This window comes from Pseudophryne corroboree, chromosome 11 (assembly GCF_028390025.1).
Source record: "Pseudophryne corroboree isolate aPseCor3 chromosome 11, aPseCor3.hap2, whole genome shotgun sequence".
NCBI lineage: Eukaryota > Metazoa > Chordata > Amphibia > Anura > Myobatrachidae > Pseudophryne > Pseudophryne corroboree.
Window position 1 is genome coordinate 96,216,583 of NC_086454.1, and position 27,604 is coordinate 96,244,186.

The 27,604-nt window shown below is 42.5% G+C and overlaps 1 protein-coding gene across 1 annotated transcript in view; it reads left to right on the forward strand.

Moving 5' to 3' along the window:
• The window catches only part of MYBPC3 (myosin binding protein C3), a 226,943-nt gene that overhangs the window by 79,657 nt on the left and 119,682 nt on the right, over nt 1–27,604 (forward strand). The window contains exons 3-12 of the mRNA XM_063944593.1: nt 45–179; nt 1,478–1,558; nt 1,662–1,810; nt 6,580–6,697; nt 8,348–8,396; nt 15,078–15,134; nt 20,705–20,871; nt 22,432–22,564; nt 22,854–22,856; nt 26,786–26,910. Of these exons, the coding sequence (XP_063800663.1) occupies nt 45–179; nt 1,478–1,558; nt 1,662–1,810; nt 6,580–6,697; nt 8,348–8,396; nt 15,078–15,134; nt 20,705–20,871; nt 22,432–22,564; nt 22,854–22,856; nt 26,786–26,910 (1,017 nt within the window). The remainder of the gene's footprint in view (nt 1–44; nt 180–1,477; nt 1,559–1,661; nt 1,811–6,579; nt 6,698–8,347; nt 8,397–15,077; nt 15,135–20,704; nt 20,872–22,431; nt 22,565–22,853; nt 22,857–26,785; nt 26,911–27,604) is intronic.

Below are 27,604 nucleotides of genomic sequence, written 5' to 3' on the forward strand. Positions count from 1 at the left end.
TGCTTTGTTGAAGCAAAATAACTGAAGTCACTGTTTAACCCTAGAAAAATCAGCAGACACCCCAGATGCTGCTGCCGCCGCACCTCCTCCTCCTGAAGTCCCAGAAGCCCCTGCACCGACGAGTTCTGAGGCACCTACCCCAGTTGTAGAGGAGAAGAAAGATGAAGCACCAGCTGCCGGTAAATAAAACACATGGAACTACTGATTTCACTCAACGTAACCCTCTTATTATTACACCACCAGCCTTTTCCTCAACCTCTTAATTTTCATAAACGACATTTACGGTACATTACCTTTTAAAATAAATTGACTTTACTTATTCAATACATCAATTATCTGTGGTAAATTTTTCCCAAGGAAAAAAAAAAAAAGTCAAGATTTTTTGCCCAATTTTATTTTTGGGGGCAATTCAAGTAATGGCCATTTTTTTCTGGAAAAATTTACCTGTTTCTGTGTGAACAACTCAGGATCTGGGATAAGTTCTTAGATGCAGGTGTTTTTGCAATCACGGGCACAAAAAAATGGCACTTAGTTATCACAGATTTTGTTTCTCCTGCCCCTGGGCAGGTGCAACAAAATCCCTGATAATGCCGGCTGTTGGCATCAATTGAATTACCCCTCTGGGATCAATCAGCTGTGGTAGTTTACCACAGCTGATTGAATACCCCTGAGTGTTACTCTCAGCACCGAAGCATACCTGTGCTTGTACAGACTACCCACATATCTCCTTAGGCCAAAGATTGAAAGACACTTCTGTTGGGCTAATCCCATATTTATTTTTCAAATTTTAGCTACATCTTCTGTTTTTTTCATTGGAAGATAGCAAGGAAGGGTTAAATACTATATAGGAGATCTATAGAGGGTAGTCGATTTGTCAGGTGACAGAAGCTGAAATGTACCTTTAATACACTTAAAGGGGGGGGGAATTCAATTGTTTGAAAAGTCGGTTGAGTGTCTGTTTTTTCCTATTAGATAGGAAAAAACGGACACCCAACTGACTTTTCAATCAATTGAATACCGCCCAGTGTGTCAAACAATGACTAGCTGAAGGGATATGTATCAAGCCAGAGAGAAATAAAGTTGAGAAGTTGCCCAAAGCAACCAATGTATTTCCAACTGTCATTTATCTAGCACAGTGTTTGAAATGACAGATTAGATGTATTTGGCAACTTCTGCATTTTAACTCTCTCCAAAGCTTGATACATCTCCCCTTAAATAAGACAAGACAAAATTGTAATGTGTGATCTAAAGTGTTCTCCTAGATCTGAATATATAACCCTGCTGGCTGAATCTAGGCAGTAATCAGCTGAACCTCATTGTCTCAATAGTTGTTTTCTCTCTGTACTGTGTCTATGATTAGGTATTAGAGAAAATATAAGCGTAATATATTCCGAGCTGTATTAGATATGAATTGGGGTCTTGTGCCAGTTTCTATTGCAGTAGAGATTATGTTTCCATTTTGTGTACAACTTTACAGCTCCTATCCTTGAAACAGAGGCTGCTAAGAATGACATTGGGCTGTTCTTGGAGAGACCGGTAGATGGAGAGATCACTGTTGGTTAGTGTTGCAGCATTTCATTGGATTAATCACAAAAAATGTATGTCCCATGACTCACACATGACTTATACCTGATCTCCTGTACGATCATTTCAAACTATAGGCGAAAACATCAAATTTACGGCAAGGGTGAATGGCACCAACTTGATGAAGAAGCCCGTGGCGAAATGGTTTAAAGGCAAATGGATGGACTTGTCTAGCAAAGTGGGCAAACATCTGCAGATCTCTGAGACCTATGATCGCAACACTAAGGTAATGGGTCCAACACTGGGCAGAACAAGTGCACAGGAGGGATCTAGAACTTCCATGAGTCGCTTGTCCCAGTATAAGCTCTCACAACTACCTCTATGTCTGTCTATTATTACCACGTTTGTTCTATCACTGTTTCCAATTGTAAAGCGCAACGGAATATGGGTGGTCATTCCGAGTTGTTTGCTCGCTGCCGGTTTTCGCAGTGCAGCGATCAAGTGTACAAAACGGCAAAAATACACATGCGCATGGTACGTAGCACGCATGCGCTAAGTACTTTCACACAAAACTTTGTAGATTTACACAAGCTCGAGCGACGTTTTTTCATCGCCCGAGTGATCGTAGTGAGATTGACAGGAAGTGGGTGTTTCTGGGCGGAAACTGGCCGTTTTCAGGGAGTGTGCTAAAAAATGCAGGCGTGCCAGGTAAAAACGCAGGAGTGGCTGGAGAAACGGGGGAGTGGCTGGCCGAACGCAGGGCGTGTGTGTGACGTCAAACCAGGAACTAAACGGACTGAGGTGATCGCAGTCTAGGAGTAGGTCTGGAGCTACTCAGAAACTGCAAGGAATTATTTAGTAGCAGTTCTGCTAATCTTTCGTTCACTATTCTGCTAAGATAAGATACACTCCCAGAGGGCGACGGCCTAGCGTGTGCAATGCTGCTAAAAGCAGCTAGCGAGCAAACATCTCGGAATGACCACCATGGTGCGCTATATAAGAAACTGTTCATTAAATAATAATAATAATAATAATAACTGAAATTAATATCTGATTGGTATAAACGGAGGACTGCACATGGGATCTTGTGTGACCTGTTTTGATGATGACTCCAGATAATGTTATTACAAGCTACAAAACATACATACTTATTTTTGCATTGTCTGCAAATGTCCACGCTGTTACATGTTTTCGTGTTACATTACATATATGTTTCCTAGATGCAGGGCCGAACTACCCATCTGGCACTTCTGGCAAATACCAGAAGGGCCGATGGGCTGGTGGGACGGTCCTGTCACACAGAGACTGGTCTGGCCAGTCCCCCACCCCCCTGCCTGTCTCCATGTAAATGGAGGTGTGCCGCGAGTCCATGCCCCCTGACTCGCAGCACGCCCCCGCCCATCTCCATGGAAATTGGGCACGCCCCCGTTGGTAGTGTCCGCGTGCCTCCTTTTGTGGTGCGCGCACCCCTGTCATGTGCACGCGCATGTCAGGGACGATTTCAGCCCCCAGTCCGTACCTGCCTAGATGACTAAGAGACCATCAATGCTAATTTCTGTCGACTGTAATTATCGAATGTTTTTAGAATGGGGTAGTGTGCCTTGTGTATTTGGATCTCACTAACTTGCTAAAAGCATTTGTATACATATTACTATATCTTACTGCTAAAGCAGAGGTTCCCAAACGTTGTCCTCAAGGCACCCCAACAGTCCAGGTTTTAGGTATATCCATGTCTCAGCACAGATGGTTAAATCAAATTGACTTAGGTGCTAATTAAGTCTCCTGTGGCCAAGCATGGATACATTTAAAACCTGGACCGCTGGGGTGCCTTGAGGACTGTGCTTCGGAACCTCTGTACTAAAGTATAGTAGGGATATGGTCATTAGGTCGACAATTATTGGTCGACATGCATTAGGTTGACATGGTCACTGGGTAGACATGGTCACTAGGTCAACATGTATTAGGTCAACATGGAAAAGGTCGACATGTGTTTTTCACTTTTTTAAACTTTTTCATACTTTTCAATCCACGTGGACTACGTTTGGGAATAGAAACCTGTGCTGAGTGCAGCGGCAGCAGAGCGAGGCACCTTGCATGAAGCATGGCGAGGGGACACGGTGCACTAATTACGGTTACCTGTCACTTTACAAAGAAAACAACACCATAAAAAGTTTTTAAAAACTCATGTCGACCTTGTTCACGTCGACCTAATGACTGTGTCGACCTATTTCAGGTGTCGACCTAGTCACTGTCGACCAATAGAGATCGACCTAATGACTGTCGACCAAGTGTGGTCGACCTAAAGAACCATACCCGAATAGTGCATGTAATGGACACAAATGGATATGGCACTTCTGCTAACCAGGGCCAGCATTAGATATAGCAGTGCTTGGTACTAGGAAGCGTGGGCAAGTGTGTAGGGGCATGGCCGCACCTGTTGTGATTACTGGTCCCTCATTATATGCTGTGCCACTAGTTGGAGGGGGTGTGGTCATTTATCCTGCAGCAACGGTTGCACCACCTTAGCGGCTTGGGCCCTCAGACAGGCCTGGGCCTGGGTACTATGCACTAACACATAGACCTAAACCAATCACAGCTCTCTTCACCTCCAGACACAACTCCTAACACAAGCAACAACATGCTCACATCAGTCAACCTAGATTGCCACCTATAGTCTTCTCCACTCTCCCCCTGAGCTGACCTCCCTGGTCCCAACCTGCCACATTTCCTCCTTCAGTACCATAACTCCCAACTTATGTGGAGTAGAGTGGAAGTCAGGACAAAAGTGTGCTGTAGGCGTGCATCTGAAATCAGGTGGCATGACTTAGCAGTAAGGAGGCGTGGCCTTACGGGGAATGTCGTACCCTTGAGCCACAACCCCGTCTTGATCATGTTGGGGTATGTCCAGCACTCTGGGAGCTGCTGACAGCTCCCAGCCTCTCCCATGTGCGCGTCATCCATTCTCCACTGCTCTGCAGCGGTGTCCTTCCCAAACACCCCCCACCAGCAGACAAGTTATTGGGTTATTGCACGCGAACACACATCAGTCCGGGATTTTGCTCAGTGGAAAACCTCCAGTTAGCAGGGTAGCCGATCCTGGTAAATGGCAAGATTTCACCCTGCAAGGACGCAAGTGAGCTGCAGTGTAAATAGGTAACCTGAGTTGTACATCCCAGGACCCATTAACAACATGGGGAGAGACACTTTCCCAGTGCAAGGAGATGATGTCATCTCGAGCTCCAGCACTGCACCCGTGCCATGTGCAGTGTGAACGGCGCCATTCTGGGAATAACCCAGATCTGTTCCATGGTGCAAAGGGGAACTGTGTTCTATATCCCGGTTGAGACTTAGGTGGAAAAGGGGTATAAGTGGGGCATTACGAAGGGAGATATCAGTTCCTGTCAATGGGCTTTGCAGAAAAGTGGCTGCTGATTTCTGACAATGGGCTGTGTGCATTGGCGTTTCTATAATGGGTGCAGTGTGCAATGCACACGGGCCCCTGAGTCCAGGGGGGGGGGGGGGGGGGGCACACCGCACACACGGCACCCATTTCTCCTATACTTACCTTTCCGGAGTCCATCGCTGACTGTGTGTGGGCCCCCTCCTCTCCCGTAGCCGTCGCGCCGCTGCTAGCGCACTAACCACTAGATCCACTGGCACAGTGCCAGAGTCTACAGCGCATGCGCAGGACTCCGAAAAAATGGCGCAGCGGTCATTTTCCAGAGTCCTGCGCATGCACTGTAGACTCTGGCACTGTGCCAGAGTCTACAGCGCTCAGGGCGCTAGCAGCGGTGCGACGGCTACGGGAGAGGAGGGGGCCCACACACGGAGTCTGCACACAGGTCCCCTCCTCTCTAGAGACGCCCCTGGCTGTGTGTAATGTGTATGTAAATGTAATGTGTGCTTTGCAATGAACACTATGCAACGTGTCAGGCAATGTGCTTTCTTCAGTGTGGATGATGGGAATACCTGACAATTTTATGTATTAACATTGACATAAAGGTGGCATTATATATTCCATTAGGCTTTATTGGGCATTCTACAATGCACTGAAACTGTGAGAGGCAAACCATGAAATTCAGCTGCTGCAGTCAGACCCTTGAAGCCGTCAACTGTACCTTTACCGCACGTCCCTGCACTGTACGATATGACGTTGTATGAAGACAAGATGCTTAGGATGTAACACATTTTCAGTGGTTTACAAAATGTTATAAAAAACATATTATACCCAATCCTCACCAGATGGATAGACTATAATTGCTGATACATTGTTATGGTATGGTTCCAGACTGCTGAGAGAGCAGCAAAACTTCAAAAAAAGGTGTGTACCTGCCTCCAGGTGTACCGATACAGTACATGCAGGGTGGTACGTAGATGGCTTTCTGAATCCTCTATGTGTCACAGATCTAAGAAGCATGCAATTAATGGTACTCTAATCTAATTTTCCATTTATCTAATACAACATGAATGGGTCTCCAGTTAGTGTTGGGTATGAGTGTCGTCAAAAGTCCTCACATGGGGTAGCTTTGAGAATGGAGGAACCTGGGGGCCAGTGGGGTTACAGGGATACCAGTAACATGACACATGTCAGTTAATAATATGTTGGAGAGAGCGCTCCTATATAGATTATTATTCCTTATAGATTATTATTCCTGGTCATATCTTTACTCAAATAAATAGTGATCCATCTCAGTGGCCCAGATTTATTAAGGCTTGGTGAGTGATAAATTACACGGTGATAAAGTATCAGTCAATCAGCCCCTAACTGTCATGTTAGAGGTTAGGAACTGATTGGTTGAGACTTTGTCACCATGCAATTTATCACTCGCCAAGGCTTGATAAATCTGGCCCCAAGACTGTTGCGGAGTGATAATTCAATTAGTGCCCACTTGATGATGCAAATGACATCATCAGGTCACACCCAGCTCTTTTCCTACCTTCATCTCCCAGAGTAAAGGCAGGTAAGTGTTATTGCACATTGGTACGAGTTATTTAAAAAACTCTCTCACTCTCTCTCTCTCTCTCTCTCTCGCTGATGTTCTACTCCTCCTTTAGATTTACACTTTCGAGATCCACATTATTAAGGCCAAGACCACCTATGCAGGAGGCTACCGCTGTGAGGTGTCCAGTAAAGACAAATTTGACAGCTGCAATTTCAACTTGAATGTTCAAGGTACTGTGAGACAACAAACTGTGGAAATCAGACGTGTGGGTGTTGATCCAATTAGGTGTGACAGGGACGAGTTGCTGTTAGAGTGGTGTAGAAATGGCGGCAATCTCACTGCAACTTGTCGTCCGTCCGTCACCCCCTCCCCACCTGGTGGCCCAAAGTAGCTCCGTGCTAACAGATTTTTGTATGCAGCCATATGGTGCTGAAATGAAAAATCAACCAGTCCAGAGGTATCATAGGTGCATCATATAACCGCACTTAACGGTGCCACGGGGGGACTCATGGCTAATAGGATCTATGACATGGTCTATGTACAAGAACTGCTGCTATTTACTAATGTTTAAAATAAAAGTAACACAAACTAGTTTTATGTTGGGGGGAATTATCCCAGGTAATTAGTTAGTGCAGCTGTAACGATTTGAACGTGTACATGGAATATATTGAATGTAGATGTGTCCTCATACATCTAGCCTCAATACACCACTCAGCAGGAGATGCCTGGCGTGAGTGAGCTGACAGGCCCCGTGCAACTCCGCTAGTGTTGTGCATCTTTTTTGCCAAAAATGCATCTTAGTCGCAACGTCATGTGATTGGGATGCATCAGGAGACTGTGCTGCTTTATGTGATATATGACACCTGTATATTGCGTGTGACTGACTCTGTATATGGAGCAGAACAGCACTTGTATTGGACAAAAGCTGCGGCTGCTACATTGTAGCACTTTGTGTACAGACTCAAAGACTTAATCGCACACAAATTTGCAAGTGTCACATATCAAATGAATCAGCACAGTCTACTAAAGCATCCTAGTTGCAAAAAAAACACATAAGACGTTAGCAGAATCTCACGGTACCTACCGTGCCAAGAGGGGCTGTTTGGCGTGACCGCAGCACAGATGTATGTGAGGACTCATCTGTACAACGTAAAGGACTCATGTAAAGGACTCATCTGTACAACAAATTAATGCCAGGCTTGTCCTGCTTGAGCAGATATCTCTAGAATATCTCAAAGAATACCAGGACACCCTGACCCTCTACGTACCTAAGATGTAAGAAGATTTTCTTTAATTGGACTTTAATCCCATGTGTCCTAATGGATGTATTATTCAACATTGATGAGTCTCCAGACAGTGTTTTATACAGCATGTTTTGTATAAGTCATGTGGCATCCAAAGTCCTCACACATGGTGGATCTGAGAATGGTGGAACCTGTGGTCCCAATTAAGTGATTGGGACCCCAGGAACAGGGGGTTGCAGTTAAAATGCCAGCTGTCGGGATCCCGGTGGTTTAGGATACCGACAGCTGACAATGCCTACAGCATAGAATCCCGGCGCACCAGGGCTGTTCCCACATGTAGGTGTCCACGACACCCATAGAGCGTGAATAGATCCTGGGTGAGCACAGCGAGCCCGCAAGGGGACTCTCAGTACTCGCCCCGCTGCCGGCATTCTGGTGGGCAAGTTGCCACTGTGGGGATATTGACAGCCGCCATCCTGTCCGCCGGTAAAACATGTAATCCGGAACAGGACACATGTCAGTTATTACATGTTGGAGAGAACACTCATTTATAGATTATTACTCCTTGTGATTTATTAAAATAAGAGGTGTTTTAGTGTAATCTCTTTTACTGAGTTCTCCTTTCCTCTTTTGTAGAAGCCGCTAATGCTGGAGATGTAGATATCCGCTCAGCATTCAAACGCACGTAAGTATCCGTCTAAAGCAAGTTCTCTTGTAATGGTCTTCTGCAAGGTAGAAATTAAGGCGTCTTCTGAAGCTTTAATGTAGTAATTAGGTATCATTTAAGTGGATTGATCAAATGAATGGCTGCAATAAAGGAATTCACTAGGGGAATTCAAGCGATGATCTAATTGTTTTCTCAGACAAATATTTTTATTAATATTATTTTTATTATTATCATCATCCTTTATTTATACGGTGCCACAAGGGATCCGCAGCGCAAGAAAAAGCACTTACAGTTTGTTTGTTAAACAGATTTTTCCAATAGTGGGACATGAGCCCCAAATTATTTGTTGTTTCAACGTTTTCAGAAGTCTCAGCTTTGCTAATTCACATACAGAAGTTAACGTAGAAAGTAAATTTTTATAAACCACCAGATAATATTAGGATTTTCTTTCTGCTCCCTTGTGGGGGAGAAGTAATATTTAAATTATCAGCTTACCTGCAGAAAAGTAGATGCATTAAAACATATATAAAAGCTTCTAATTTCTACCACATAGTAGCAGAAAAATAGAAAGAAATCATCTGCAAATGATCCGGCATCTTTTGCGTGACACGGAAAAACAAAAATTAAGTGGACGTTTTAATGTCTAGAACAGTGGTTCTCAAACTCGGTCCTCAGTACCCCACACAGTGCATGTTTTGCAGGTAACCCAGCAAGTGCACAGGTGTATTAATTACTCACTGAAACATTTTAAAAAGGTCCACAGGTGGAGCTAATTATTTCACTTGTGATTCTGTGAGGAGACCTGAAAAACATGCACCGTGTGGGGTCCAGAGGACCAAGTTTGAGAACCTGTGGTCTGGTTCTCAAACTCGGTCCTCAGGAACCCACACAGGTCCCGTTTTGCAGGTCACCCAGCAGGTGCACACATTACTCACTGACACATTTTAAAACATCCACAGGTGGAGCTCATTATCTCACTTGTGATTCTGTGAGGAGACCTGGAAAACATGCACTGTGTGGGGTCCTGAGGTCCAAGTTTGAGAACCTGTGGTCTAGCACAAATAGTGTGACTTTGGCACAAGAGAGTCAAGTATTACTTCTTTCAATTTAAAAATCCACAGAAAAGTTGTTCAAACAATATTATGAAAGATATTTTAAAAAAAATGTTATTTATTATTGGAGAATGTGGGGGAGATGTATTAAACCTTCTGAAGGGGACAGGAGGAGAAGTTCCCTATCAGCTTATATCTTTCATTTCATAGAATGTACTTGAGGAATGATAACTGAAAGCTGATGGTTGCTAAGACCTCCTTCTTCACTCCTCATTACAAGGTTTGATACATATCCATGTACATGTTTTGTGAAAACAGTATTTTGGATTCAACTGGGACAATACACTATGAAAAATACAATTGCTTTTTTGTAACTATGAAATAGTGAACATGTGTGCCTCTAAAACTTGTCTAAAACATGCAGGAGCATAGTAGGACCATCAAGAAGAAGGATATCCATTGCCAGGTAGATAACCTTTGCTCCAGCAAATTATCTGAAACATTCCAATGACCGCCTTCCTAGACTGACATTGATGAAATCCGCTGTTATATTAAAACTGGGATACTTGCTTAGAGAAACGTTATTCCAAGGCTTCTTTGTGGCATTGACTCGGCAATAAGGATTGTTTCCAGTCTGACATGACCACTCAACCTAAAGAACAGGTTGTAGTATGTAAAAAAGCTACTGATACCATTCCCAAATAAATATATATATATATATATATATATATAGATAGGAATTAGTGAATACAAGCGCCCAAGAGTGTGGTTTGTATCAAGGTGGATGAAGGTGACAAGGAAGGGTATGGTAAAAACTGGTTTAGACCACTTATCTGATAACCAGAGAAGCTTTGCTCAAGCGGTACTTCTTTGTCGCTTAATACATGTGAATAAAGCAAAAGAAAGCAAACATAGTGTGTACCGGTTAAAATTTCTAATCGTATCACTGCAAAAATTCCATAGGCTCAATTAGGGAACCAGTATATTCCCAGAACACAATCAATGTATAGCCTGAGCAGTGTATATATAAAAAGATACAAATATTTAATACACGTAATGACATAAAAATACATAAAAATACATAAAAGTACATAAATAGCTGTATAGCATGCGTACAGAATAAGAAATTATATCAAGCTTATCTGTCCATAAATATCTGGAAAACATGCGTACAGAGTTCAAAATGTATATGGCTTATCTGTCCATAAGAGGAGATGTCCGCAGGTAGTCCCAACGCGTTTCGTCCGTCAGCAACAGGACTTCATCAAGTCATATATACACTGCTCAGGCTATACATTGATTGTATTCTGGGTATATGCTGGTTCCCTAATTGAGCCTATGGAATTTTTGCAGTGATACGATTAGAAATTTTAAACGGTACACACTATGTTTGCTTTCTTTTGCTTTATTCACATGTATTAAGCGACAAAGAAGTACCGCTTGAGCAAAGCTTCTCTGGTTATCAGATAAGTGGTCTAAACCAGTTTTTACCATACCCTTCCTTGTCACCTTCATCCACCTTGATATACAAACCACACTCTTGGGCGCTTGCATTCACTAATTCCTATAATTAATTATATGTGCATGCCAAGCACATGTGTATGTACTATAAGCAGCCGCTCATATAACATATTGAGAAGTGTTATTTATCTGCTTGTTAAGGGTTACTTATACTTATGGTATAGATATCACAAAACTGCACCTAAGTGCCGTAGTCTTCATTTCTATATATATATATCTATATATATCTATATATATCTATATATATATATATATATATATATATATATATATATATCACTAAGCAGGCATACCTTAATTGGTAGTAGGCAGACTATGTTATATTTACATTTGTTATGGATTTAAGTGCAAGCTCTTTTCATTGCTAGTAGCTGGATAAAGAAAGCAATTCAATTATGAGTGATGTGTTTCTAAAATGCACTGATATATCTGGCTGCTAATTTAATATGGTAGCCAATCTTCACTTCCTGTGTACTTCTATAGTGGGGGTGGCCATCGACCATCGATTATTCAAAAGCATTGATGGTTTATGGTCAATGTTGAATACTTTTACCATTGATGAGGGAGAACCAGATGAGATGATTTCCTGCCATCGATAGTATAGAACCACCCCCCTCCCCCCTAGGGGTGCAGAGACAGAGACAGAGAGCATACCTCCGCCCCCTGACTCCCATGAAGCCCTGGCTTTTGATTGGCCCTCGGGCCAGTCACTGGAAGTACAGGTATGACCATTGGGTTGTGTAACTATCGATGGTCATCGAGTGAATAGTATACAACCATTGATAGACACATGCAATTTGTTTGACACATGCACTATAAGGTGCATATGAAAATAATGAAGATAATGGTTATAGAATTCCATTGCACAGCTGTTCTGGTGGCACTCTGTGCATTTTGCACAGAAGTGAATTGCCGCAGAGAGTCTATCTACTGTGTTCTATGATTTCAATGTGTAATTAGAGGCACAAAAAAGAAAAATATCTTCCATAACTATCACTTATATGTCTTATTAACCTTTCTGAAAAGTTATTCGTAGCTGTTCTATATTGGGGTACTTATCTTTTAGGTTTAGTGGTCCTTCATGTTGAGAGCTTAATAATTTTAAGCTGTTTTAATGAGATATTAAACATGCCAGAATCTACCAACCAGTTACCTAGGTAATTACAAATGTCACTGTGTATGAACTCGAAATGATAGTGTATCTGGATCTTTCATTGGTCCATCAGGATTGGCATAATAAGCAGCAACCCGATTCGCCTGGGAGTCAAATGACCTCATCTTTCCAATTTGGTCATATAAGTGTGATCACATTGGACATAAATCTGACCTCTTGATCCTAATGTTGAGTGCCCTAATATGCCAAGCATGGAATTTGTTTTAGTAATTAATTTAAGACTATGGGTGTTATGTAATAGGTTCCAAGATTAGGGAACGGATGCGATTTCAGCGACTGTGTCTCTAAATTTAAGGGGGCAATCAGTTATGAGGCAAAACAAGCCTTAACTGAGTTCCGCTTTAAGTTTAGCTCGGAACTCACTGAAATCACATCTGTTCCATAATACTTTATGAATTAAATCTTATAAAAAAATGTCATACAATAGGCTCAGTTCACGTCTGCTATTTGCGAGCTTTAATAATGGACCTGCGTCAGGATCACTAGAAATAGTACCTGATCGGTGGATTACTGGCGCAACAGCTGTGAAAAGTTGTTCTTCACTCAATTATATTGTCATTGAAAAGCTGCTTAGTCATCCTAGAGGGTGTGATACAAGATACCAGCGTTTGGCATCCCGATGTTCAGCATCCTGACAGGGGTCAGGTAAGTATACTCCCCCTCCCCCCACAACAGTAACCCTCCCTGCAGCCTAAACCTAACCCTCCCTTCCCCGCAGCCTAACCCCAACCCTAACCGTAACCCCCCTCCCCTCAGCCTATCACTCCCTCACAGCCTAACACTGACCCCGCAGCCTAAACCTAACCTACCCCCAATATTCCTCCTCCCCCTCCGCAGCCTAAACCTAACCCTCCCTTCCCCGCAGCCTAACCCCAACCCTAACCGTAACCCCCTCCCCTCAGCCTATCCCTCCCTCCCTCACAGCCTAACAATAACCTTGCAGTCTAAACCTAACCTGCCCCCAATATTCCCCCCCCCCCTCCCCCTCCCTCGGCCTAAACCTAGTGGTCCCTGGCATACTTACGGTCAGGATGTTGGCTGCCAGGATTTTGAGCGCCGGCACCCAGACTGCTGACATCCTGACCCCATCCCATACTCGGAGCCTGGCTAATGCTAGATGTTGTTAGCAACTGTAGCCTATACAGTGTGCTACACAAATGGTAAGTAACCCTTTCACAAGCGCAGTCCGATGTCCAAGCATGAACATTTAGCAAACCTGACCTGAACACAGTAGTAAAGTAATAACACTATAAATTCGTCCTCATACATCCAGCCTCAATACGCCATGTAGTGCCAGATGAATGGCGTGAGTGAGCTGCGTCTGTTTTTTTTAGGGATTCTTGTCAGGACAAATGTGTTTTGGAGATTTCTCTTACCAGACAGTGTAAGAAGCCCCTAGTTACTGTATACAGGAAGTCTGGATTAGCGTTTGTGAAAATATTAGCAAGATCCAACTGTTCAAATTAGTATAAGAGCGAAGTAATGTCAGTAAGGAGGAGCGTTTTTCATTGTCATTGGGATGATTGCTGAGCAAATAAACATCCAGAATTCTGTGTATGTTGTCGCGGAAGATGCAATTTTTCCTTTGACTTTCAATACAACTCAATTCTGGGATTTTGATTGATAGACTATGTGTTCCATTCACACACTCAGCACTGTTATTCATACTAGTAATATTGCACTTGTCACATGATACCTGCACCCCGGTCATAAAACTCCACTTCTCCCAGCATGCCTTCTGCCCCCCATGCACGCATCTCATTGCACCAGATTTACTGCACTTTCAGTCAGGAAGCTTGTGTTACACGTGTCACTAACAGATTAATGTTTCTCTTGAAGGACTAGGAACACTACAGCGTGTAATGTCTATATATTGCCATATGCTATGTCTGCTCCTTGCAACACAAGCACATTTTACACTTATATGATGTCACTTTGTCTACTGTTTTATTAGTATATAATCATTTACTTTATTTCTTCTGCTTTTGTTACAGTATAGAAGCAGCTTTCAGTGATTATTATTTCTGTATGCTATATGTTGTATGCTCATGTCCGAATTTAGGTGCTATTTTCCGAGTCTCAGGGGTATATTTACTAATGTTCCATTTTGGGTGTTTACATTCGATTTTGCAATGTAGACAGGGTTGGACTGGCCCACCGGGGCACATGGGGAAACCCCCTCCTCCTCCAGGGATCAGGTTCCAGACTATGTTCCTGAATGATACATTATATATACAGTATGTTACCTTATACTGCACAGGACTACGGTTTATTATCTACAGGGCATTGCAGTTATCAATCTGCTACACTACCATGTATGTACTAACAGTATTTACTAAATATATTTATCAAAGGGCCCAGACCACGCATTCTCTAATGGTTAGAAAAACCAATGTGGCTGCTGGCCACACCCCCTTTGGAGACTGGCCACACCCCTACCACTGTGTTACTCCTGCATGCGGAGATTTATGAAAGGCAAATTTTAATGTAAAATAAAATATAAACAAAGTCCCAAAATAGAATATAAACAAAACCCTATTCAAAGTTAAATATCGGTACTTTTACATAGACTAATATAGTATTCCCTGATTTACTAACATTTGATTTAAAAATCAAACACAAATCGAACACAAAATCGACAAAGAAATCCCCATAATAATATTAATAATAGATTTAGAGCAGACAGGTGACTGTAGCTTCTAAACAACATTCTGTTCCCTAAACCTTCATTATGATGCCTATAAAAGTAGAGATGATGGACGTATGCGCCAAAGTCTAATAGTGATGCCGCTCGCAGCGCTTACCTTTGCGCAGAGCGAGTGACAGCGTCATCTCCCATCACTGCTCCATTTTTTCTAAAGTTTAAAAAGTGTCAGACAGGAAACTCATTCATGGGACACACTGTTTGCCTCTCTCCTACCAATCACTGCCTTGTCCACCCCTTCTTTCCAGTGGTGACGGAGCGGATGAAGCTGGAGAACTGGACTTCAGTGCTCTTCTCAGGAAAAGGTGAGAGTAATGTAGCAATATATCCACCTCTAAGATCAGTTCCCTGTATACACACTCCATACTTACAGTCATTCTTACACAACTATATATATACATGCTGATATGGCTGATACATTACTGTACATTATTACTCTGTAAGCTACTCCTCTCACACAGTTATTACACATGTACATTGTTTCATATCATCAGTATGTCATGAATCATTCTGGCACTGTTCTGTATCTCCCTCATAAAGCATTGCTACACTGGGCATATCCCAAGCAAATCGTACTCCTGTTATTCCATATCTTCCTCATGACTCCTGGGTACTCTGTGCAGGGCCTTAACTAGGGGTGGGCAAGTGTTGCTACTTCCCATAAGTTGTTTGAAGCTTAGTGCAAACCAAATAGGAATGCAACTGGGCCAAAATATGAATTGCATAATTGTATAATTAATATTTATTTATCACCAACAAATAAATCACTAATGTAGTGAGAGCAAAGGGAGGGGGATATAAAAATGCAAAAGTTCCATTTTGTGATGTCACATGGCAAGTTTGGTGCAAAACACACCCATGCTCCGTGCAGGCTAGGCACAGTGTATGCACCCAATATGCAACATATACACCCACATGCATTGTGTGTAACCAATCGCATACCTCACAACCATCCTGACTGCAGTGTTATGGGATCAGTCCTGCAGTCATTTAAGAGATAAATGAGTTTACAACAAGCAGTAAACATGTTTAAATGAATGAAGAGGCAGTCCTAAAGTAGTAGTACTGGAGACTGGTCTACTTTATATAGGGATTTTTGGGTCTATTTCCACCGTGCCTGACCTGCTGTCTCACAGTAGTGGGAGCACATTGTGTTTCTTCTAGGGGCAGTTCCACAAGCTGTCATGTGACTGCACCTCTGAATGGGCTATTCAGACTATTCAGCGTATTGGGGACTTTGGATGTTTTGCACTTTTGTAATCGCCCTTTATTGAGAGCTAGACAATGTACTGATGTCCCCTATCCTTAAGTCTTGCTATCTGACATATCACACCACTTTTCGGAAACCCATATTTTTTATCATGATGGCACAACACTGCAGGTGGTACTAATGATGTGATCTTTGCAACATCTGATGTTAAAAGACAGATTCTTGATATGAGTGTGTTCATTATCATCGTTATGTCTTTATTCCCTTCTGTTCCGAATCCCTACCAGAACTGTATGCTCTCTAAATGTTTGCTTTCTCTTCCCAATATACTGTATACTGTATATATAAATATAGCTTTATATACTTTCCTTGCCTCGCTCAATGTATTTCATTTCATCCAGCTCTCTTGCAATGCTTGCTGCCTCTCAATTTGCTGGTCTCTTGCAATGCTTGCTACGCTAAGTCGCTAAATTCTATTTCATCCAATTAGTTTGCAATAGTTGCTGCATTCCACTGTAGTGATTGCTGCAAACATTTCATCCACTTTGCTTGCAATGCTTGCTTCACCAATGTCACCTTGCTTTCTTGCAATGCTTGCTGCATCTCTCTCACCCTGCTCTCTAGCAATGCTTGCTGGACTCCTCTCACCCTGCGCACTTGAAATGCTTGCGGCATCTCTCTCACCCTGCTCTCTAGCAATGCTTGCTGGACTCCTCTCACCCTGCGCACTTGCAATGCTTGCTGCATCTCTCTCACCCTGCTCTCTAGCAATGCTTGCTGGACTCCTCTCACCCTGCGCACTTGAAATGCTTGCTGCATCCCTCTCTCTCACCCTGCACTCTTGCAATGCTTGCTGGGCTCCTCTACCATTCTCTCTTGCAATGCTTCCTGCACTCCTCACCCTGTGCTCTTGCAATTTTTGCTGCACTCCTCTCACCCTGCTCTCTCGCAGTGCTTCCTGCACTCCTCTCACCCTGCGCTCTATCAATGCTGCTGTTCTCTCACCCTGTTCTCTTGCAATGCATGATACATTCTTCTCACCATTCTCTCTTGGAATACTTGATGCACCCATCTTACCCTGCCCTCTTCCATTGCGTGCTGCACTCCTTTCACGCTGCTCTTTTGCAAAGCTTGCTGCACAACCACTCCTCTCACCCTCTGCTTTTGCAATGCTGGCTGCACTCCTCTCACCTTGCGCTCTTGCAATGCTTGCAGCACTGCTCTCATGCTGCCCTCTCTTGCAAAGCCTGATGCATCCCTCACACCCTGCTCTCTTGCAATGCTAACTGCACCCATCTCACCCTGCTCTCTTGCAGTGCTTGCTGCACTCCTCTAACCCTGCACTCTAGCAAAGCTTGCAGCATTCCTTCACCCTACGCTCATGCACAGCCTGCTGCATTCTTAAAATGACACAATGTTTACTGCACCTCTTTAATATCTACAGTATAATTGTTTGCCCTTTCTGTTCGCTATCACACTTTAAATCAACTTACACTTGCATCTCTTTCTTTTTGTAATTATCTTCTTATTTTCCTCTGTCCTTCATGATACGTATAGAGAGTAAGTTCTCCGTCATATGCATGCTGTATGCATGATAGAGCTTTACTGACGCTTTAGACAAACTGACTATGCCAGTGGCTCTGACTGATGTCTGGAGGCCTGTAATATGCATTTAATAATGCTTAGCGAATGTCGCCACTCGTATTTTGATGCTGCAGTTCAGTTCTTACTCGTGAGTCATTGTCATTGGTTCTGCTAATCATTTATATATATAGATAGTGAGCCAGTGGTGCCACTGCTCAGTTGTATGATCAATGTCCATAAAACAGAGAAACTATGGAAAACCACATAAGGCAGCTGTCTTGGAGGGACTGGCACCTCTCTCTGTGGAAGTGGCAGCTGACAACCAATGAGTAATAGGATAGTGTGCATCACAGTCTGGAGAAAGAGCTGTGTTACTATATTAAACCCCTCTCCGACTTCTGGTCAAAAATATCTCTCGTCACCGCACAGCTTGAACGGGAAAGAGGTAGACAGCAGAACCAATGAGAAAGCCTTCTGGGCAGAAGGGGGCATGGCTACTTCCACAAGAATGGGGCAGCTATATAATATTTTGTGTACCATCAGGTATATGATATGTTTTACAAGTAAAGAGCTAAAGATAGAATAAAATTTCCCAAGTGATCTTTAAAAGAAAAAAAAAATCAAAGTACAATCTACTGTACCCAGGATAATTAGCTGCTGAACCATTTGTAAATTACTTAACACAATCTAGGATGCAGAGGCGTAGCCAGAACCCCTGTGGGCCCCACAGTAACATTTTGTACTCATTACCAGTAAGTAGTGAAGGCAGTCATTTTTAGGTTAAATTAATTATTATGAGAAATCAGTTTATCAACGTACTAAGAGCTAGTGTCCAACATCTGCACATGAATTAAAGGAATCTGTTTTGTGGAAAGACTCAGTGTTCAGCGTGACACAATGGAGCTTATGTATTGCCTGCAACCTGCAGGCCGTGTTCATTCTGGCGAGTCTGTCCATATTTTAAAGCGGAAATCATTTACATGACAAAACCAACCAAATGATTGCCGCTTTAAAAATAAAAAATCTCCCAAATTCCTTTAGTTGCAAACACTGTGTGTGACTCACAGGGGTAAATTTACTAAGGTGGGAGGTTTTTAGATCTGGTGATGTTGCCCATTGCAACCAATCAGATTCTATTATCTTTTGGAAGCAGCTAGATAAATGTTAAGTAGAATCTGATTGGTTGGTATGAGCAACATCACCAGTTCTAAAAAAAACTCCCACCCTAGTAAATTTACCCCACATACTCAAGCCATGCAGATTTACTTTGGCAGTTAGGCCAAAGGGACAAGGATAAGTTGTATGTATATATACATATATAAATATCCACAGGGGATGTAATCAGGATCCCGGCGGTCAGAATACCAACGCCGGGATCCCGACCACCAGAATGCCGGCAGCGCCGCCACAGCTATTCCCACTCCTGGATGTCCGCAACACCCATGGAGTGGGAATAGAACCTGTGGCAAGCACAGCGAGCCACCAAGACCGCATCGTAGCGAGTGCAGGGGGCTTCATTGCACTCGTCCCCCTGCCGGCATTCTGGCGGTCAAGATCCCAGCGTCGGTATTCTGGCCGTTGGAATCCCGACCGCCAGATTACCTACCAAACCCATCTACAGGACCATACTGCCAGCTCAGGCACAATTCAGACACTTTAAGCGGCTACAATCATAAAAGTGGGTACCTGCAACTGTTTTGCTGCGCCCGTCAGTCAAGCTACTGTATGAATGCTGTCACAGATACGGAGTTGAATGGTGTCTAATGCTTTTACTAATGCTTTTAGTGGTATGTTGTGTAGCATACACACTGTTGAGGTTTCTCTTGCACTGAACCTATATTGCAACGATTTTAATTTTTGTACCCACAATTTGCATGGACTCCTATTTGCCATATTTCCTCTTTGCATGGCCTGATACAGCAGTTTGCCTTATCTACTGCATGTCCGAGAAATCGTGTCTGAATTTCTGTCTTCCTCTGCCTGGTCTCAGCCAGTGAACAATGGTGTTGATGGTTTCCTTGCACTGACTTGTCTTGCTCTTTCTTGCTCCCGGTGATGCGGTTGTTGTCTCCGATGCATGTTTTTCTGAATGCCTCTTTGCAAGTCCAGCAGTTTCCTGCGTTCCGTAAATCGGTAAGACCCAGAACCTACAATGGTCTACCAAAAAGGTGCAGCGGTGGTCTGTGATCAGGAACCGTTTACGTTTAAAAACAGTTATATGTAATGTGTACCCCATGATATATCCATTACAAGAGCTTAATTAGAAACAGCTCAGAATACTTTGTCAAGCAGATTGTCAGCTTTAAAATGCTGTCAGGAGGCAATGTACATCAATTGTATACAAGCAGAGAGATACATAGTAGGAGGGTGACAGGTCTTGGTAAGTAGAGAGTGAGATGTTCCCTATCTTGAAGAGTTCATTTGATTGATGTACATTGTACAGTATTTAGCCTCCTCTTTAAAAGAGGATTTACTGTCCTTAACAACATGAAGTGCTGTGAGAGTAATATCCCCTGTAAACACATGTGCTAATTGCAATCCACAGTGTAATATATACAGGAATACAGTATCCAATCTTATCTGAACATAGGCCAAAGCACGTTGGTTTTTAAAACGTTTCTATTTGCAGTCTACTTTATTACAAGTGAGCACCAGCTCTATTACCTTGTAACTAAATTCACAGTACAGTAGCTGGATAACCTCACAGACATTTGTCATATCACAACCGTCCAATCCCACTGCTGCATAATTCCAGCCATTCCACTCTTTAAAAGTACTGTGCAATGTATCATACACATACTGTATGCTAATAAGTGTCATTTACTAAGACTGCAATCTGCCCTAAAATCCCAGCAACCAATCAGCAATGACCTTTTATTCTTTAAGGCAAGGTAAAAATATCTTGTTAGTTGCAGTGGTTTAGTACAAACCTATACCTAAACACAATGTTAGCAAATAACTGTCACAGACTATTCCCTCAAAACTTGGTGGCATGATGCTCATGTTTGAGGTATTCATCTCTGGCCTCATCAGAGGCTAGAGGCCACCTTGGCTGCTTGTTGACTTGATGTTCTCTGACAGCAATGAGGCCAAGATGGAAGTCGAGCCAGATGTGGATGTTTGGGACATCCTCCGTAAGGCACCACCCTCCGAATATGAGAAGATTGCTTTCCAGTATGGTATTACCGATCTGCGTGGCCTCCTCAAACGTCTCAAGAAGATGAAGAAGGAGGAGAAGAAGAGCACAGGTGAGGATGGTTACCCAAAAACCCCTCATAATAGAAATGTCACCTACATATGGTGGAGGTCATCTTTTTGTATATTGCACCAGTACAAATTTAATAGATAACCGTAACATCACTAGTGAGTGCTAGAACTGAGGTCACGGAAATACTTCCCTGTGGGACTGAAGCCCATAAAATGTGTCTATAATTCTGACTCTTGAGAATCGTTTGGATATAGACAACTGTGTTATAAATCCTTATAATTGGCCATTATTGATGTCATCATATTGGTGCCACTCTTACAAAAGCACATGTTTTTATGGGGGAATACATGAATTAGGGGGCCACAATGGTGAAGTCTACAGGGCTGCAAAAAGTTTCTGTTTCTTAGGAGACTTTAAATGGATTAGTGATGTCCCTTGTACCTAGTTTTGCACTGTGGTAGAATGAGATTTTATTTTGTGGGAAGAGATTATTTCTTGCCTGCAGAGTATAAAATGCAGCTTATCACTGTGGGGGGTCAATGCTTTTCATCATTATGTCCAGCACCTCGCAGTGTAATTCCACGAATCATGGGTCTGTGAAGAGAGGGTGCGGGCAAATAGTTGCAATTCTCTGAGAATTATGTCAATGTGTCACTGTCCTTTCCAGTGTCAGAATGAAGGGCCCACCAATGAATGCAGTGGTAGGTACCCAAGCTTAAGAGGTGTGGCCTAGCCACCACAGGGGGTGTGGTAGGCCACCACAGAGAGACTTGGCTAACCATTAGAGATAACATGCAAAGAACAGAAATGGGCAGGGGTGTGTCAGGACTGGCTAATTTGAACGGCAGGAGGGCCAATCTTGGTGTTTCCAAAGAAACAAACAAATCATCCATGTTCATCCAGGATTCTATTCCACCAAGTTACTGGCCCACTAGAGAAGGGGTGGGGCCCTCGGGCATTGAGGCCCAGTGGGGATTTCCCCTTTACACCTGTGGGCTAGTCTAACCCTGGTCCATCCCAATTCACTAGGAATTGGGTAGCGTGTGGGAGGCTGACTTGCTCTTCTGGGAGCCTTTTGGGAATAACAGGAGAATAGTATGGAACTGAGCTGGCAGGGGCAGAGAAGGGGCAGTTAGGGAGGAACACGCTAGCTCAAAAAGGCTAGTAGCAGGAAACTTAAATTCATTGCTATGTTTTATAGGATACATTTTGCACTCTTCAAATTTTTTTAAACCATTTGGACTAATATAGCTAAACATTGAAATATATAGAAGTAACACATAAAATGACAGTCCTGATGCCCCACAGTCATTTTCCTCTGCCCACAATCAGGATCAGCTGCGTCATGGAAGAGCAGATGGTCTTGGAGTTCAATCTGCCCCCTCCATATTCAGCACAGCTAGGGCGGGTTGGGCACTTTACATTGGCCCCCACACCAACCCACACTACTAACTGAACAGTTTTTTGATCAGTGGGCATTGGTAAAAATGGAGACAGATCCCATTAGTTCCACAGGTTCAGATGTTAATGGAGCATCACAGTGCCATATTGTCAGTGTAACGCACTCCAATCAATTTGTTCACTTTCTCCTGTCCTTTAGCTTTCCTGAAGAAGCTAGACCCAGCCTACCAAGTGGACAAGAGTCAGAAGTTGAAGTTGATTGTGGAAGTGGTCAATCCTGATGCTGAAGTAAAATGGATGAAGAATGGCCAAGAAATCCGCGTCAGTGGAAGGTGAGAGAAGAGAGCCGCATGGTGATCATAACATATGTGCAAGTAACAAGTCATCTATTTAGCCAATATACCATGGCAGATGCTTAATCTGAATATGTTACATACTGTACATATGAATGGTATTAGCCGGAACCAGCCTGTATATGAATATAGATCTATAAATCCTTCACTCTCTTTTGCAAATGATGCTCTTAATGGATTTAACGTTTCTTTTACTGTCTCACATTCTCTGCTTTCTTTCTATGCCTCCACCATGTGACTGACCGGAACCTGCTCGTGAATAATTCAGCAAGTAAGTTATCTAATGTGTTCTATAAATATGCATACAGTATTTATCATATGTGTCATAAGCATACTGTGTTTGTTGTGTGGCTGTTGTAGCCTTTATATCAGTACATGAGTAACTGAGTATTTAAAAGGTAACGTAGTTTATGCACTGACAGATTTCTGGCTGCAGCTGATACCGTTCCATTATTTGACATTTCGGCAGAAAATAATGAGTAGTAGATGCTAATATACTCAGTGATAGCTTTCATATATACAACTGTGTTACAAAGGGAGAAAAAGAAGACTCTTGTGTGGGCGCACTCTTGTAGTTAGTCAAATATAAACGAAAAATTAAAAATACATCTTTATTGATTATGATTTAAAAGGATAAGTATATCCTACAAGACAAACAACACTGAAAAACAACTACATTGGTTGGAATGTTCAACAGTTCAGAAAGTGTGAGCCAATATACGTGACTGTTATGTCAATTGATTCATGATTATCTGGTCACACAATGATCTGAAATTATTGAGAACTAATAGATTAGTTGATTTATTCAGGTCCCATACACAAAACTAATCTGCCAGCATGTTCCTGGGTTTCTTTTAGCATATAATAATATATTTTGGATAGGTAGGGTTTGAAAGTTCCATCCACCTGACATATTTGCACGTTGACAACTAAGGGGACTTCTTGATTCATGGATATCATAGCTATCCCAGAAGACACTTTTAGGTTCCATTTCATCTTCATTGTTAAACGAGCCAAAAAATGCATCCGTCTATAAGGAACTCAAATTTCTGATGTCACTTATAATGAAGTCATCTGTTTGTACACCATAGGCATGGTTACACCATTGTTTCCAGTAGTGCTACAGTTTAGCACTGTGATGGCTGGTAAGACTTGAAAATCACATGCAAACAATAGATACTGTATACATTTTCTGTAGTGGTTACTTGTTCAACACAGAACGGAAGGTCTAACAATGAGTCCACAGGAGAAACCAAATGTAGCGTTTCAGGTACGTCCTGATTGAAGTTCAGATTCTCCAGGTATAATTGGTCAGGTTCTTGTCTGGTTTGTGCAATTAGAGTTTCTGACACTGGCAAAGGTGTTTCCAGTTTGTCTGTTGAAGGAACAGTATCCTTAGATATAAAAGGGTTTTGTTGTAGATCAGCCTGTTCAGTGACCCCATCTGATAGCAAGGATGTGATCAAGATGTCAGGAAGTTTTGTAACTAGTCCTGAATCATAGATCGTAGTGTACAGGTGATTAAAGTCTTCCATATTCCAATTATGGTATTGATATACTGAACCAGAGTAGGTGGGGGCATCAATGTAACTGAAGAGTTCAATTGCACTGTTCAGCAGGACACACTTAAGGAGCTGATTGGCCGAAAACCCGATTTGCTTCCTCAGAAAGTCTACAATCTGTGCTAGATGCCCCATAGCTACCTGTGTGACTGACTCGCCTGCTATCGTATGTTGCCAGCTCTCACCGTTCCCTCTAGGCCACCAGCTGTCCTTGGAGTGCTCCCGGCAGTAACAGGCTGAATGTTTCTATAATAATCATTAATAATCATCATTGTGCTTAATTAAGTTAATGTATATTCCTGGAGCACCTCCCCATGGATATATCTATGAATTGAATACCAATGACTAATAGAATAGAATAATTAGACTAATTGGGAAGGACTAATTCAACAAAGACTGTCTGTGCAGTTCCTTTGAGTGTACAACATGATAATAATCATATTATACATGCCGACTTTGCAAGAGTCCCTGGGAGTTCCCCTCGAGAGGATGGCCTGGGTGGGACATCACAAGTTGCATCATCATTGACCCACCCCCATGTAAGAGTTAGCATCACTGGGTTACGATGCTGTGATTTATTGTGAATTGGACAGATTTAGTAAATATGTACAACTTTACAAAAGGGCACATATCTGCTTTATTTCCAAGCATCTAATTTGGAGGCAATTATATCTGACTTACAATTCAATTCCGCATCAGTCCCATTGTACCAGAATAGTATATTGATGGAATGCTGTGAGACTTTACCTCTAGTAGATGGAATTCTGATAGGCTGTACCTCTAGTAGATAAAATACTGTTAGACTCTACCTCTAATAAATGAAATACTGATAAATGGAATGCTGATATGTTGTAGCTCTAGTAAATGTAATGCTGGTAGACTGTACAGTAGCTCTGGTAAAATAATTGTTGGTAGACTGTACTGCTAGTAAACGGAATGCTGTTAGACTGTACTGCTAGTAAATGGAATGCTGGTAGATTGTACTGCTAGTAAATGGAATGCTGGTAGATTGTAACGCTAGTAAACGGAATGCTGTTAGACTGTACCGCTAGTAAATGGAATGCTGGTAGACTGTACCGCTAGTAAATGGAATGCTGGTAGATTGTAACGCTAGTAAATGGAATGCTGGTAGACTGTACTGCTAGTAAATGGAATGCTGGTAGACTGTAGCTCTAGTAAATGGAATGCTGGTAGATTGTAACGCTAGTAAATGGAATGCTGGTAGACTGTACTGCTAGTAAATGGAATGCTGGTAGACTGTAGCTCTAGTAAATGGAATGCTGGTAGACTGTAACGCTAGTAAATGGAATGCTGGTAGACTGTACTGATAGTAAATGGAATGCTGGTAGACTGTACTGCTAGTAAATGGAATGCTGGTAGACTGTAGCTCTAGTAAATGGAATGCTGGTAGACTGTAACGCTAGTAAATGGAGTGCTGGTAGACTGTACTGATAGTAAATGGAATGCTGTTACACTGTACCGCTAGTAAATGAAATGCTGATAGACTGTAGCTCTAGTAAATGGAATGCTGTTAGACTGTAGCTCTAGTAAATGGAATGCTGGTAGACTGTAATGCTAGTAAATGGAATGCTAGTAGACTGTACCTTTAGTTAATGTAATGCTGGTAGACCATACCTCTGGTAAAAGGATTGTTGGTAGCCTGTACCTTTATTTGATGATAAACCTGGTGTTTTGTTCCTCTAGTAGATTAAACCACTACTAGAATACAGCAGATATAGATTACATGTATGAAAGAGGTGGCCAATCAGCCAGACACAGATCAAATAAATATCTATATATATGGCAAAGAGCCATTCTCCCTTCAGGCCCTCCCATATGTCTCTCACACCTCCCCCATTTATGTTTACCGGTGCAACCTTCAGACTCTGTATGGTAGGAATGACCATCGACCATTGATTGTTAACACCCATCAATGGTTATCCATCAGTGGCCAATGGTTTTGCTATCTGATATCGATGGCGGAGTTTCAGTGGTTCTCTAAAGCCTCACAATATTTTTTTTCTTACTGGCTCTGAGACATGGAGCCTAGCTCCTCCCCTGATGTGACGTCCTGCCCCCACCTCTGACTGGCCCACTGCCCACTGATTAATAGAGCAGGGATGACCATCCCAATGACACAGTGGAAGGAAGGAGAACACACTGTATTCCCTCCTCCTTTGATTGGTTGTAGCTTTGTTACCTCCCAGGTCACATGATGCAATGCGGAAGTAAACTACTCCTGATTAGTCTTATTCTCTGCTTTATACCAAATCAGAGAATGTTACTTTGCACAACAGCAACGTACCTATGCATTGTATGCAGTATGCTGCAATTTGTATGCCGAATGCAGGGGATATCTGTGACATTGGTATATATGTACTTTACACACATAAATAATAATGAAAATGCCATTTCCCCATTATTTCTGGGGCTGAAAGTCACTTTAGTGGGATGATCGATGTGTGCAAAAGTACAATGAGTACGAGTTTATTTTATTGTTACTATCTTATCATTAAAAACCTGCCGATTGCTCAATCAGTTCTGTTATAGGCAACATTTCATTGGTTCTCATCTGGAAAAAAGGGTGTTTGTAAGTCACAAGCTGTGACCAATCCACTGACACATTTACATTTCCTAGGTACATCTTTGAGAACATTGGGAATAAAAGGATTCTGACGATCAATCATTGCTCGCTGGCTGATGACGCTGCCTATGAGTGTGTGATTGGAGATGAGAAGTGCTTCACCGAGTTGTTTGTTAGAGGTTTGTATCTATATAGCACGGTCCTAAATATCCTGCCGTCAGAGTGATATGGTAATGACAGTCACCCGCTGCCCATTTTATGTACATATTTCATCTAAAAGGTGAGTCTGGCTCAGGTTAGATCATCTTTGTCTCCTGAATGACAGGGCTTCATAAATCCAATACGTCAAGTGTTATTTTTTTTGTTTTCTAATCAGGTAGGCATTGACAATCTCCTAATATTGCAGATTCAGGAACCAGGACAGGGGTGTGGCCTCCTCTCAATAGGGGTGTGTCCAGGAGCTAGTAAAGTGCTACTATATGCTGCCCCTTAGCCACATCCCCAACCATGCAAACACCCTTTCATTTCCAGGTGCCTGCAATATCAGTTCACTGCTTTTGCAGAATGGGAGATATCTCTCTCAAATGTTCTCTAGCGGAAGACATGTTGGCTGGTAAGATGAGAGGGGAGAGGGTACCGATTACTTAGGCCTCTATAGGGGCCTTGGTGTGTGCTGCCACTTCATGCACCATAGCTAAGTACTGTGCCCCCTCCTTTGCCAGGTGTGGTATAAAAGATCAGTGTCTAGGTCAACAGTCATTAGGTCGACCCCATATGGTTAAAATACATTAGGTCGACGCTGACAAAGGTTTGATGGGGTGAAAAGCCCAACACGGCAATGGCCGACACAAAAAATGGTTGACGCACCTGTTT